Source organism: Pleurodeles waltl, chromosome 1_1, assembly GCF_031143425.1.
Source record: "Pleurodeles waltl isolate 20211129_DDA chromosome 1_1, aPleWal1.hap1.20221129, whole genome shotgun sequence".
NCBI lineage: Eukaryota > Metazoa > Chordata > Amphibia > Caudata > Salamandridae > Pleurodeles > Pleurodeles waltl.
The window spans coordinates 85,237,108-85,249,769 of record NC_090436.1 but is presented as its reverse complement, the minus strand read 5'-3'; the positions used below and the strand labels follow the sequence as shown (position 1 = coordinate 85,249,769).

At 46.4% G+C, this 12,662-nt stretch overlaps 1 protein-coding gene across 1 annotated transcript in view; it reads right to left on the bottom strand.

The window, feature by feature from the left end:
* The window catches only part of NOL6 (nucleolar protein 6), a 455,500-nt gene that overhangs the window by 359,242 nt on the left and 83,596 nt on the right, over window positions 1-12,662 (bottom strand). Inside the window, exon 9 of the mRNA XM_069217421.1 lies at window positions 9,813-9,871. Coding sequence (XP_069073522.1) covers window positions 9,813-9,871 — 59 coding nt within the window. The remainder of the gene's footprint in view (window positions 1-9,812; window positions 9,872-12,662) is intronic.

Below are 12,662 nucleotides of genomic sequence, written 5' to 3'. Positions count from 1 at the left end.
AAGAGTCGCGGTCAGGGGAAGCCTCGGGATTCCCTCTGCAGGCGGCGCTGTGGGGGCTCAGGGGGGACAGGTTTTGGTACTCACAGTATCAGAGTAGTCCCGGGGTCCCTCCTGAGGTGTTGGATCGCCACCAGCCGAGTCGGGGTCGCCGGGTGCAGTGTTGCAAGTCTCACGCTTCTTGCGGGGAGCTTGCAGGGTTCTTTAAAGCTGCTGGAAACAAAGTTGCAGCTTTTCTTGGAGCAGGTCCGCTGTCCTCGGGAGTTTCTTGTCTTTTCGAAGCAGGGGCAGTCCTCAGAGGATGTCGAGGTCGCTGGTCCCTTTGGAAGGCGTCGCTGGAGCAGGATCTTTGGAAGGCAGGAGACAGGCCGGTGAGTTTCTGGAGCCAAGGCAGTTGTCGTCTTCTGGTCTTCCGCTGCAGGGGTTTTCAGCTGGGCAGTCCTTCTTCTTGTAGTTGCAGGAATCTGATTTTCTAGGGTTCAGGGTAGCCCTTAAATACTAAATTTAAGGGCGTGTTTAGGTCTGGGGGGTTAGTAGCCAATGGCTACTAGCCCTGAGGGTGGGTACACCCTCTTTGTGCCTCCTCCCAAGGGGAGGGGGTCACAATCCTAACCCTATTGGGGGAATCCTCCATCTGCAAGATGGAGGATTTCTAAAAGTTAGAGTCACCTCAGCTCAGGACACCTTAGGGGCTGTCCTGACTGGCCAGTGACTCCTCCTTGTTGCTTTCTTTGTTCCCTCCAGCCTTGCCGCCAAAAGTGGGGGCCGTGGCCGGAGGGGGCGGGCAACTCCACTAAGCTGGAGTGCCCTGCTGGGCTGTGACAAAGGGGGGAGCCTTTGAGGCTCACCGCCAGGTGTCACAGTTCCTGCCTGGGGGAGGTGTTAGCATCTCCACCCAGTGCAGGCTTTGTTACTGGCCTCAGGGTGACAAAGGCACTCTCCCCATGGGGCCAGCAACATGTCTCTAGTGTGGCAGGCTGCTGGAACCAGTCAGCCTACACAGATAGTTGGTTAAGTTTCAGGGGGCACCTCTAAGGTGCCCTCTGTGGTGTATTTTACAATAAAATGTACACTGGCATCAGTGTGCATTTATTGTGCTGAGAAGTTTGATACCAAACTTCCCAGTTTTCAGTGTAGCCATTATGGTGCTGTGGAGTTCGTGTTTGACAGACTCCCAGACCATATACTCTTATGGCTACCCTGCACTTACAATGTCTAAGGTTTTGTTTAGACACTGTAGGGGTACCATGCTCATGCACTGGTACCCTCACCTATGGTATAGTGCACCCTGCCTTAGGGCTGTAAGGCCTGCTAGAGGGGTGTCTTACCTATACTGCATAGGCAGTGAGAGGCTGGCATGGCACCCTGAGGGGAGTGCCATGTCGACTTACTCATTTTGTTCTCACTAGCACACACAGGCTTGTAAGCAGTGTGTCTGTGCTGAGTGAGGGGTCTCTAGGGTGGCATAAGACATGCTGCAGCCCTTAGAGACCTTCCTTGGCATCAGGGCCCTTGGTACTAGAAGTACCAGTTACAAGGGACTTATCTGAATGCCAGGGTGTGCCAATTGTGGATACAATGGTACATTTTAGGTGAAGGAACACTGGTGCTGGGGCCTGGTTAGCAGGGTCCCAGCACTCTTCTCAGTCAAGTCAGCATCAGTATCAGGCAAAAAGTGGGGGGTAACTGCAACAGGGAGCCATTTCTTTACACAAGCCCCCCCCAGCCCACAGGCCAGGAGACTCAGCCCAAGCTGGGAGAGTCTTCCTAGTCTGTCAGGCGAGGAAGAGTAGGAGAAATAGGCTGGTTAGTTGCAGGGCCTACTCTGCCTTACATCCTTCTGTTCAGGTCATTCCCTTTGGGGAACTGACCTACTTCCACAGTGATAGGACCTAGTCTGAATTGCCTCTTGTCTGCCTCTTCAATGTCTCCACCCATTCTTTCTATTTTGGTCTTAGAGGTATCCACCTCTGCTAACCTTATCTTGGCCAGGGTTACCCCTAGCTTACCCAGAGAGGTTACCCAGAGCTGGAGTAACCCCACCATGACCAATAGGGTCAGGGGGCCTAACTTGCTATTTGGCATGGGGTCAGACCACCATGCTAAGGATAGTGCAGCCATAAAGGCTAACACCCAGCAGAGGCCACTGACAGCTGTCAGTGCCCAGAACCACACCTTTAGCTCTTCACCTAAAAGGGAAGGGGCTAAGTTACAGGCCTCTTTGGGTTCAGGTTGCCTGTCTGCTGTATTAGAGTGGGGGGTTACCACATCTGGTAGTAAACACCCTTCTTCCACCCTTTCTTCTGTTAGCTGAGGAGCCACCCACTCAGGTTTAACAGTTGCCTGACTAGCCAGGACTTCTTGTGGGTCAGGTTGGACTTTATCAGGGCCATTTTTGGAGTTCTCCCCTACTGGAGCAGAATCTCCTTGGCTTGCTGTAACCTTGGCTAAAGGTTGTCCACCCTTCCTACTCTGTTTTCTTTTCTTCTTCTTCTGGGGCCTGCTTGCATTTACTGCAGAGGCAGGACTTCCAGAATCCTTGGGAGAGGACTGGCACTGGACCAGTTCCTCTCTTGGGCTCTGACTAACCTCTGGGTAGTCATTTCCAAGGAGACAATCAAGGGGGAGGTCTGTACTGACTACTACCCTTCTCCAGCTAAGAGTGCCACCCACTTCTATGGGCACTAAAGCCACAGGCCTCTTAGTGACCCTGTCTAGGCTAACTCTTACCCTGGCAGTCTCACCTGGGATGTACTGGTTTGAGAGCACCAGCCTGTCATGCACAATAGTGTGACTGGCACAAGTGTCTCTCAGGGCAGTGGTTGGGATTCCATTCACCAGTAGGTGGTGGAAGTGTCTACTTCCCTCTGGAATCTCCAACTCACCTGTTGGGCCCTGTTTCCAGTTGAAGGCTATGAAGACCTCCTCATCTGAGGAGTCATCCCCAATGGCTACACTGGTCACCCCTGGGATTTTGCTAGGGGGTTTGTTTTTGGGACAAGAGGTGTCCTTGGTGTGGTGCCCAGACTGTTTACAGTTGTGGCACCATGCCTTAGTGGCATCCCAGTTCTTACCCTGGTACCCACCTTTGTTTTGGGTTGTGTCTTGGGGCCCACCCACCTGTTCTGGTTTTTGGGGGCCTACAGAGGACTCTTTTTCTTTGTTTCTAGTGTCACCCACTTTCTCCTGGGGAGTTTTTGTAACCCCTTTCTTTTGGTCACCCCCAGTGGAAGTTTTGGTTACCCTAGTCTTGACCCAGTGGTCTGCCTTCTTTCCCAATTCTTGGGGAGAAATTGGACCTAGGTCTACCAGATACTGATGCAACTTTTCATTGAAGCAGTTACTTAAAATGTGTTCTTTCATAAACAAATTATAAAGCCCAACATAGTCACACACTTCATTTCCAGTTAACCAACCATCTAGTGTTTTTACTGAGTAGTCTACAAAATCAACCCAGGTCTGGCTCGAGGATTTTTGAGCCCCCCTGAATCTAATTCTATACTCCTCAGTGGAGAATCCAAAGCCCTCAATCAGGGTACCCTTCATGAGGTCATAAGATTCTGCATCTTGTCCAGAGAGTGTGAGGAGTCTATCCCTACACTTTCCTGTGAACATTTCCCAAAGGAGAGCACCCCAGTGAGATCTGTTCACTTTTCTGGTTACACAAGCCCTCTCAAAAGCTGTGAACCATTTGGTGATGTCATCACCATCTTCATATTTAGTTACAATCCCTTTAGGGATTTTCAACATGTCAGGAGAATCTCTGACCCTATTTATGTTGCTGCCACCATTGATGGGTCCTAGGCCCATCTCTTGTCTTTCCCTCTCTATGGCTAGGATCTGTCTTTCCAAAGCCAATCTTTTGGCCATCCTGGCTAACTGGATGTCCTCTTCACTGGGGTTATCCTCAGTGATTTCAGAGGTGTTGGTCTCTCCTGTGAGGGAACCAGCATCTCTGACTATTATTTTTGGAGTCAGGGTTTGAGGGACCCTGTTCTCCCTAGATAGGACTGGTAGGGGGGAATTGTCCTCCAAGTCACTATCCTCTTCCTCTGAGTTGCCACCCTCAGAGGGGTTGGCCTTTTCAAACTCTGCCAAAAGCTCCTGGAGCTGTATTTTGGTAGGTTTGGGGCCCATTGTTATTTTCTTTATTTTACAGAGTGACCTTAGCTCCCTCATCTTAAGATGGAGGTAAGGTGTAGTGTCGAGTTCCACCACAGTCACATCTGTGCTAGACATTTTGCTTCTAAAAGTTGGAATACTTTTTAAGAATCTACAACTGGTTCTAGAATCTAATTCAAACTTTTACAAACTTTTAAACTCTAAAAGAAATGCTAAACAGGGACTTAACACACAAGGCCCTAGCAGGACTTTTAAGAATTTAGAAAAATTTCAAATTGCAAAAATGAATTTCTAATGACAATTTTGGAATTTGTCGTGTGATCAGGTATTGGCTGAGTAGTCCAGCAAATGCAAAGTCTTGTACCCCACCGCTGATCCACCAATGTAGGAAGTTGGCTCTGTATGTGCTATTTCAAAGTAAGGAATAGCATGCACAGAGTCCAAGGGTTCCCCTTAGAGGTAAAATAGTGGTAAAAATAGATAATACTAATGCTCTATTTTGTGGTAGTGTGGTCGAGCAGTAGGCTTATCCAAGGAGTAGTGTTAAGCATTTGTTGTACATACACATAGACAATAAATGAGGTACACACACTCAGAGACAAATCCAGCCAATAGGTTTTGTTATAGAAAAATATCTTTTCTTAGTTTATTTTAAGAACCACAGGTTCAAATTCTACATGTAATATCTCATTCGAAAGGTATTGCAGGTAAGTACTTTAGGAACTTCAAATCATAAAAATTGCATGTATACTTTACAAGTTATTGACAAATAGCTGTTTTTAAAAGTGGACACTTAGTGCAATTTTCACAGTTCCTGGGGGAGGTAAGTTTTTGTTAGTTTTACCAGGTAAGTAAGACACTTACAGGGTTCAGTTCTTGGTCCAAGGTAGCCCACCGTTGGGGGTTCAGAGCAACCCCAAAGTCACCACACCAGCAGCTCAGGGCCGGTCAGGTGCAGAGTTCAAAGTGGTGCCCAAAACGCATAGGCTTCAATGGAGAGAAGGGGGTGCCCCGGTTCCGGTCTGCTTGCAGGTAAGTACCCGCGTCTTCGGAGGGCAGACCAGGGGGGTTTTGTAGGGCACCGGGGGGGACACAAGTCCACACAGAAATTTCACCCTCAGCAGCGCGGGGGCGGCCGGGTGCAGTGTAGAAACAGGCGTCGGGTTCGCAATGTTAGTCAATGAGAGATCTCGGGATCTCTTCAGCGCTGCAGGCAGGCAAGGGGGGGATTCCTCGGGGAAACCTCCACTTGGGCAAGGGAGAGGGACTCCTGGGGGTCACTTCTCCAGTGAAAGTCCGGTCCTTCAGGTCCTGGGGGCTGCGGGTGCAGGGTCTCTCCCAGGCGTCGGGACTTTAGGTTCAAAGAGTCGCGGTCAGGGGAAGCCTCGGGATTCCCTCTGCAGGCGGCGCTGTGGGGGCTCAGGGGGGACAGGTTTTGGTACTCACAGTATCAGAGTAGTCCCGGGGTCCCTCCTGAGGTGTTGGATCGCCACCAGCCGAGTCGGGGTCGCCGGGTGCAGTGTTGCAAGTCTCACGCTTCTTGCGGGGAGCTTGCAGGGTTCTTTAAAGCTGCTGGAAACAAAGTTGCAGCTTTTCTTGGAGCAGGTCCGCTGTCCTCGGGAGTTTCTTGTCTTTTCGAAGCAGGGGCAGTCCTCAGAGGATGTCGAGGTCGCTGGTCCCTTTGGAAGGCGTCGCTGGAGCAGGATCTTTGGAAGGCAGGAGACAGGCCGGTGAGTTTCTGGAGCCAAGGCAGTTGTCGTCTTCTGGTCTTCCGCTGCAGGGGTTTTCAGCTGGGCAGTCCTTCTTCTTGTAGTTGCAGGAATCTCATTTTCTAGGGTTCAGGGTAGCCCTTAAATACTAAATTTAAGGGCGTGTTTAGGTCTGGGGGGTTAGTAGCCAATGGCTACTAGCCCTGAGGGTGGGTACACCCTCTTTGTGCCTCCTCCCAAGGGGAGGGTGTCACAATCCTAACCCTATTGGGGGAATCCTCCATCTGCAAGATGGAGGATTTCTAAAAGTTAGAGTCACCTCAGCTCAGGACACCTTAGGGGCTGTCCTGACTGGCCAGTGACTCCTCCTTGTTGCTTTCTTTGTTCCCTCCAGCCTTGCCGCCAAAAGTGGGGGCCGTGGCCGGAGGGGGCGGGCAACTCCACTAAGCTGGAGTGCCCTGCTGGGCTGTGACAAAGGGGGGAGCCTTTGAGGCTCACCGCCAGGTGTCACAGTTCCTGCCTGGGGGAGGTGTTAGCATCTCCACCCAGTGCAGGCTTTGTTACTGGCCTCAGGGTGACAAAGGCACTCTCCCCATGGGGCCAGCAACATGTCTCTAGTGTGGCAGGCTGCTGGAACCAGTCAGCCTACACAGATAGTTGGTTAAGTTTCAGGGGGCACCTCTAAGGTGCCCTCTGTGGTGTATTTTACAATAAAATGTACACTGGCATCAGTGTGCATTTATTGTGCTGAGAAGTTTGATACCAAACTTCCCAGTTTTCAGTGTAGCCATTATGGTGCTGTGGAGTTCGTGTTTGACAGACTACCAGACCATATACTCTTATGGCTACCCTGCACTTACAATGTCTAAGGTTTTGTTTAGACACTGTAGGGGTACCATGCTCATGCACTGGTACCCTCACCTATGGTATAGTGCACCCTGCCTTAGGGCTGTAAGGCCTGCTAGAGGGGTGTCTTACCTATACTGCATAGGCAGTGAGAGGCTGGCATGGCACCCTGAGGGGAGTGCCATGTCGACTTACTCATTTTGTTCTCACTAGCACACACAGGCTTGTAAGCAGTGTGTCTGTGCTGAGTGAGGGGTCTCTAGGGTGGCATAAGACATGCTGCAGCCCTTAGAGACCTTCCTTGGCATCAGGGCCCTTGGTACTAGAAGTACCAGTTACAAGGGACTTATCTGAATGCCAGGGTGTGCCAATTGTGGATACAATGGTACATTTTAGGTGAAGGAACACTGGTGCTGGGGCCTGGTTAGCAGGGTCCCAGCACTCTTCTCAGTCAAGTCAGCATCAGTATCAGGCAAAAAGTGGGGGGTAACTGCAACAGGGAGCCATTTCTTTACACTTACTTACCTGTGAAACCTAACAATACTTTACCTCCCCCAGGAACTGTGAAAATTGCACTGTGTCCACTTTTAAAACAGCTTATTGTGTTTTATGTAAAAAGTATACATGCTAATGTAATGATTCAAAGTTCCTAAAGTACTTACCTGCAATACCTTTCAAATGAGATATTACATGTAGAATTTGAACCTGTGGTTCTTAAAATAAACTAAGAAAATATATTTTTCTATAACAAAACCTATTGGCTGGATTTGTCTCTGAGTGTGTGTTCCTCATTTATTGCCTGTGTGTATGTACAACAAATGCTTAACACTACTCCTTTGATAAGCCTACTGCTCGATCACACTACCACAAAATAGAGCATTAGTATTATCTCTTTTTGCCACTATCTTACCTCTAAGGGGAACCCTTGGACTCTGTGCATACTATTCCTTACTTTGAAATAGTGCATACAGAGCCAACTTCCTACAAGCAGTGATTAAAAACTATCAGAAATTAGGTCGAAGGGGACACATCTCCTACTATGGAGAAAAAAAATGACAAACAACTTGTGTAACTCCGCCAGCCCTTAGTCAGAAAATCATATTGTCCCAAAAACTGTCACAATCTTGCTACTTTCTTTCAGGATAAAATTAAGCACATATACACATTGTTCTAGGAGCAATCTGAAACGGACATGCTCCATTTTTCTTAATAAAGACTCATTTGACCCATCAGCTGCCTTCCTTTCAGATGCTGTTCATGTAATAGCTTGGAATAGCCCTTAAGACCAGCAAACTGGGATCACCTTTTGACACACGTTCTTCTTTAATCTTTAAACTTTTATCAGTCACACACAGTCCTGTCAGTTTATCTCTAGGTACTTCCACGTTGCCCAAAGGGTGGAAGAAATCTGCATTCACACCACTTCTTCTTCTTCAAAAAAAAGCTAAATAACTAGAGCAATTTAAGTCCCATATTTTTGCTCCTATTACCCAATAAAAATTTGGAAAGATTTGTTAATATCCAATTATCTCCCTTCTTAGAAGATAATGATCTGCTGGACCATACTCAAACTGGTTTTAGACCCTCTCGCAAAATGGAAATGGCCTGTTTGCCCATTTCCAAAAACTTCAGATCCATACTCGATCAGGCGGGAGGTTCTTCTGCCTCCACCTCATTGAGTCGGTCAGAGGCATTTGGTACAGTACGTGATACTTTTGGGAGGTCTCTTCAATGCAGGGATCTGAAAAAGTTATTTTTAAGAGACAAATCTTTGTCTTTCTACCACGGTTCAGCTCTAACCAAGCTTATCTTCACTATGGAGCACCCCATAAGTCCTCCATGAGCCATACCCTAATTCCATGGTTATATGCCCCCACTTTCCATTTGCATGGCTAGTTCGCTCATTTGGTTGCAACATGGTATCCTGTGCAGATGATACACAATTGATAATTTCTATTTCAGACAACACCGCCTTCACATAAGAACTTTAGAGCTTGTATGTCTGCAGTCGCCATTTGGATGCCTTAAAGCAGTCTTAAACTTAACAGTCATACTTTTGGTGAACAACAAATGTCGTGTTATCATTTCTGTGGACAAGCAGTTAGGGAATCTCCCCACTCCCACAACAAGAAATCTCAACATTACATTCCACAACAATCTACTCTCCAAGTAGTAGGTCTCTTCTATAGTAGCCACATGCTTCACTAAGTTAAAAGATTTCAGAAATATCCTTCTGGAGCTGTGTATGTATGCGCATGCATACACAGAAAACCGTGGTCCATGCATTAACATCTACGCTGGATTGTGGCAATCAGTAGTATGTGGGCCTTTAAAACTACCTAATAAAGAGACTGCAACTTGTGCAGGACACAGCAGCCAGTCTCACTCTAAATCTTCATTGCAGAGATGTAATATCTATACACCTTAGGAAATTGCACCATACGCAAACTCACAATCTTCAAATTCCTCTGTTTTGCTTCTGAGACACTTCTAAAGGGGCCTATTTATTTGCAGAATATTTTTCTCTCTTTGCAGACCTGGTCGATCTCTAAGAACTTCTGTTGTTCACCAGGTCGCCATAGCCTCTTACAGTAGCGTACACTTAGGAGGCAGGTGTTTTTCTTTCCTGGGAGCCAAAAAGTGGAATATCATACCTCCGGATATCTCACAGGGAAAAATCTGAACCCACTTTCAGGAAGAGAAACGTAAAACCTGGTTAAGCGTAAACTTGAAACCCTTTTGTTGCAGTACATCCCTCAGTTATTTTTCTCAATGCTAGAACGTTCAATTGTCGGGCAGAAGCAGCACTTTACAAATAAATTAACATAGCAGATAATTACTATAAAAGGCTGAGCCATTAAAATTATAAACAAAAAACTTAAAAGCAAAAAAGTATGAGAAATGACTTGTAGACTCTGAATCAGCACAGAACATTCTGGAATGTTTAAAAATTGCAGGATTGCAAATAATTTAAAGGTTTGAGGCTCCAGCGATATTTCAGAATCCACCAAGACATTAGAAAGGGCATGCTACAATTTATGAGTTGAAGTATTCTATACTGCATAAGCTTGACTAGCTCAGTCCTCCAGAGATTCTCATCCCCCTCCCTAAAAGTTCAAAATCCAGCAGCAAACTTACCAGTGAAGCATCTGAAGACTTTGATAAGCTGATCCCACTGACAGTCAGATCCGTAGTAGCTGAAAAACAAAGAAATCACCAGCATTATGGAGTAAGAAAACAAACTAAAATTCTCTCTGTGCTGGTAGTTGCATGCTATATGGATGCTGTATCCTGAGAATCCTAATACATTGATTAATTGCAAGCCATATGCCTGGGGAGGTTATCTTTACTCTGGAAATAATTCTGCCATTCAACGATCAATAATCATAAATAGATCATAAAAACAAATACACAGTCGTAGAAACAGATGCATTAGCGTGAATGACCAGTTCTGTAAAAGAATGCTGGTTACAGAGTCCTACCTGAGTGACATTATGGGATGCCTTACCAGCTACATGCGGCTCTTGCCAGAGTCCTGTATCTGTCATATCAATTTTTATTCAGCATAGTAGTAAATAACACTGCAAAACCTTTTATTTTCCGTATTATAAAGTATTCACTTAAAATATGAAAACACAGGAAAGAAGCCAGCAGAGATCTGCCAATGGTGCCAAGATCACCTGCTCTGCTGCAGCATCTTTTCATGGACAGCATTCAGGCTTCAGTTGCACACAGGCCTGTAGTTGCAGAATAGGCAGTGTATCTGAGTCCTTGCCCACTTGCAACAAATTATTTTCTATTCCTTTCTATTTTTTAGAACTTGTCGCACGTTTCCCAAACTGCACACTGCTTATAGTGTCCTGAATGTCCACAAATCCAGCAACAGATATGTTTTGCTAATACCACAGTGTTAAACGTGTGCCATAGGTTTCCACACTTGAAGCATCCCAGCTTATTTTATCCCCGAGTACCCCACCCTCAGTGTTTTTGCTCCACAGTATGCACATTGCTATTATTTCTCTCACCACAGTCACACACACTGGTATGTTTCATCCAATCATCTATGGGGATAGCCTCTGTTAAAATTTTTGAATTCAGAATAGTTGTGGCAGGATGCTTGGCAATGTTCAGCTCTTTACATTATCTGCCTTATTACCTGCCTTCAGTGGTTTTATTCACCTTAACCACATGGTGACTCTCTGGCACAGCCACTAAATTGTGATGAACTGGGGAGGTACATCAAAAATTCCATGGTACATAAAAATTGCTGATAAAATTCTGAATGGGAAAGACTCCAAGCACAAGAAAAGTCTCAGAAAGGGAATGTACACTTGTACATAGAGTAAGAGTAGCTCCAAATGAGATGATGGTGCTATTGAGGGAAGAACTGGACAGACTGGTGAGAGCTTGAGTGATTGAGGAAAGACAGGCTCAGAACTAAGGGGCTGATTACGCATTTGGCGGTCAAAACCTGTCCACCAGACTGCACACCATCCCCATTACAGGTTTTGCACTGGGCTGACTGTTGGAAACCAAGATTTCCGCCGGTCAGACCAGTAAAAAAATGCAGCCGCATTGGACTCTGCTTCACATGGAGCAGAGTCCAATTTCATCGCACAGAGGGTCTCCCTAGCACCCTCAGATGCTAAGCATACAGTGCGCATTTAAATGGTGCTGGGCGTGGGGGGGGGGGGGGGTCGGAACTTGTTCTCCATCAGCCTTTTCATGGGGGTTGAACTGCCATGAAAAGGCTGGAGGAGAACATAGATGTAATCAACACGTGGCACAACTTCAGCGCCGCCATGGCCGATTACAACCACGACCTTGAGTCATCCCATCAGGATCAAAGATCCTAGTAGAGACAGCAGTCTTTCGGCGGTCTGGTGCCATGGTCGTAATGTGGCAGTCGGCCCACCAAAGCTGCGACAGTCCGACCGCCACCACGAGTCTGGCGGTCTTGAGAGCGCCACACTCGTAATAGGGCCCTAAATCTTTTGGCACTAGAGTTGAATATGTGAGCCGGATATTAAGTTGTTAGTATTCAAACTAATGTAGAGGGGCATTTGTTCCGGATGTGTGCGAACTTGCAAGGCTTGGAAATAAATATTTGTGTGGACTCATATCGGCTTCGAAAATGTAGCCCGTTTTAGGACAAATGTAGTAATAGCATCAGCATGCATCAGCATTCAGTCAGGAAATGTTTTTGGAAGAAACTAAACATCTTGCTTTAGCCACACCATAGAACGCAATTAGGCATCAGAGAATGCCCACACCATAGAACGCAATTAGGCATCAGAGAATGCCCACACCATAGAACGCAATTAGGCATCGGAGAGTGCCATTTGGAATGGCTTCTGCAGTAGCAGTTTTCCTAAGGATGACAGTAATGGTTTTAGCAGGGATTGAGAAGGTGATAATTTTTCACTATCATATACCGGTGTACACTGTTAGCGTTTAAGAGCCTGATCGTGTTGTGGAGATGGTACTGGGGGACTGGAAAAAAATTGTCTGTATGTAAAGAAATGTCAACTGGGAGAGCTGTGGCATAGTATCTTGACATACGGGACCAGGTGAGGAACTCAAGCCAAAGGTGAACTTGCTAAAGACAGAAACAAATTATCTGTGCAACTGCATAAGAATAAAGTCAGACCTTTTGCAGGTTTTGTGGAATATTACTCAAAGTTTGTAAAGAATTGTTTGAGTATATGGAGTTCTTTACATGATTTGATGAAGAAAGAAGCAACTTTTAAATGTTGGGAGGATTGCCAGAGGGCATTTGACAAGCTGAAACAACACTCAGAATTGATAGAAAACCCTAGTTTGTGTAGAGTATCTATGACGTATTGCGTGTGAGATTGACATTGTTGCTGAGTGTTGGCTTTTATTAGCCAAACGTCCAAATATGGGAATACGTGCATGTGCTGTCTCTTTATAGATGCTGCTACTACTGCTAGGCATTTTGTAAATACTCTGGGGGCTGTTGTTATT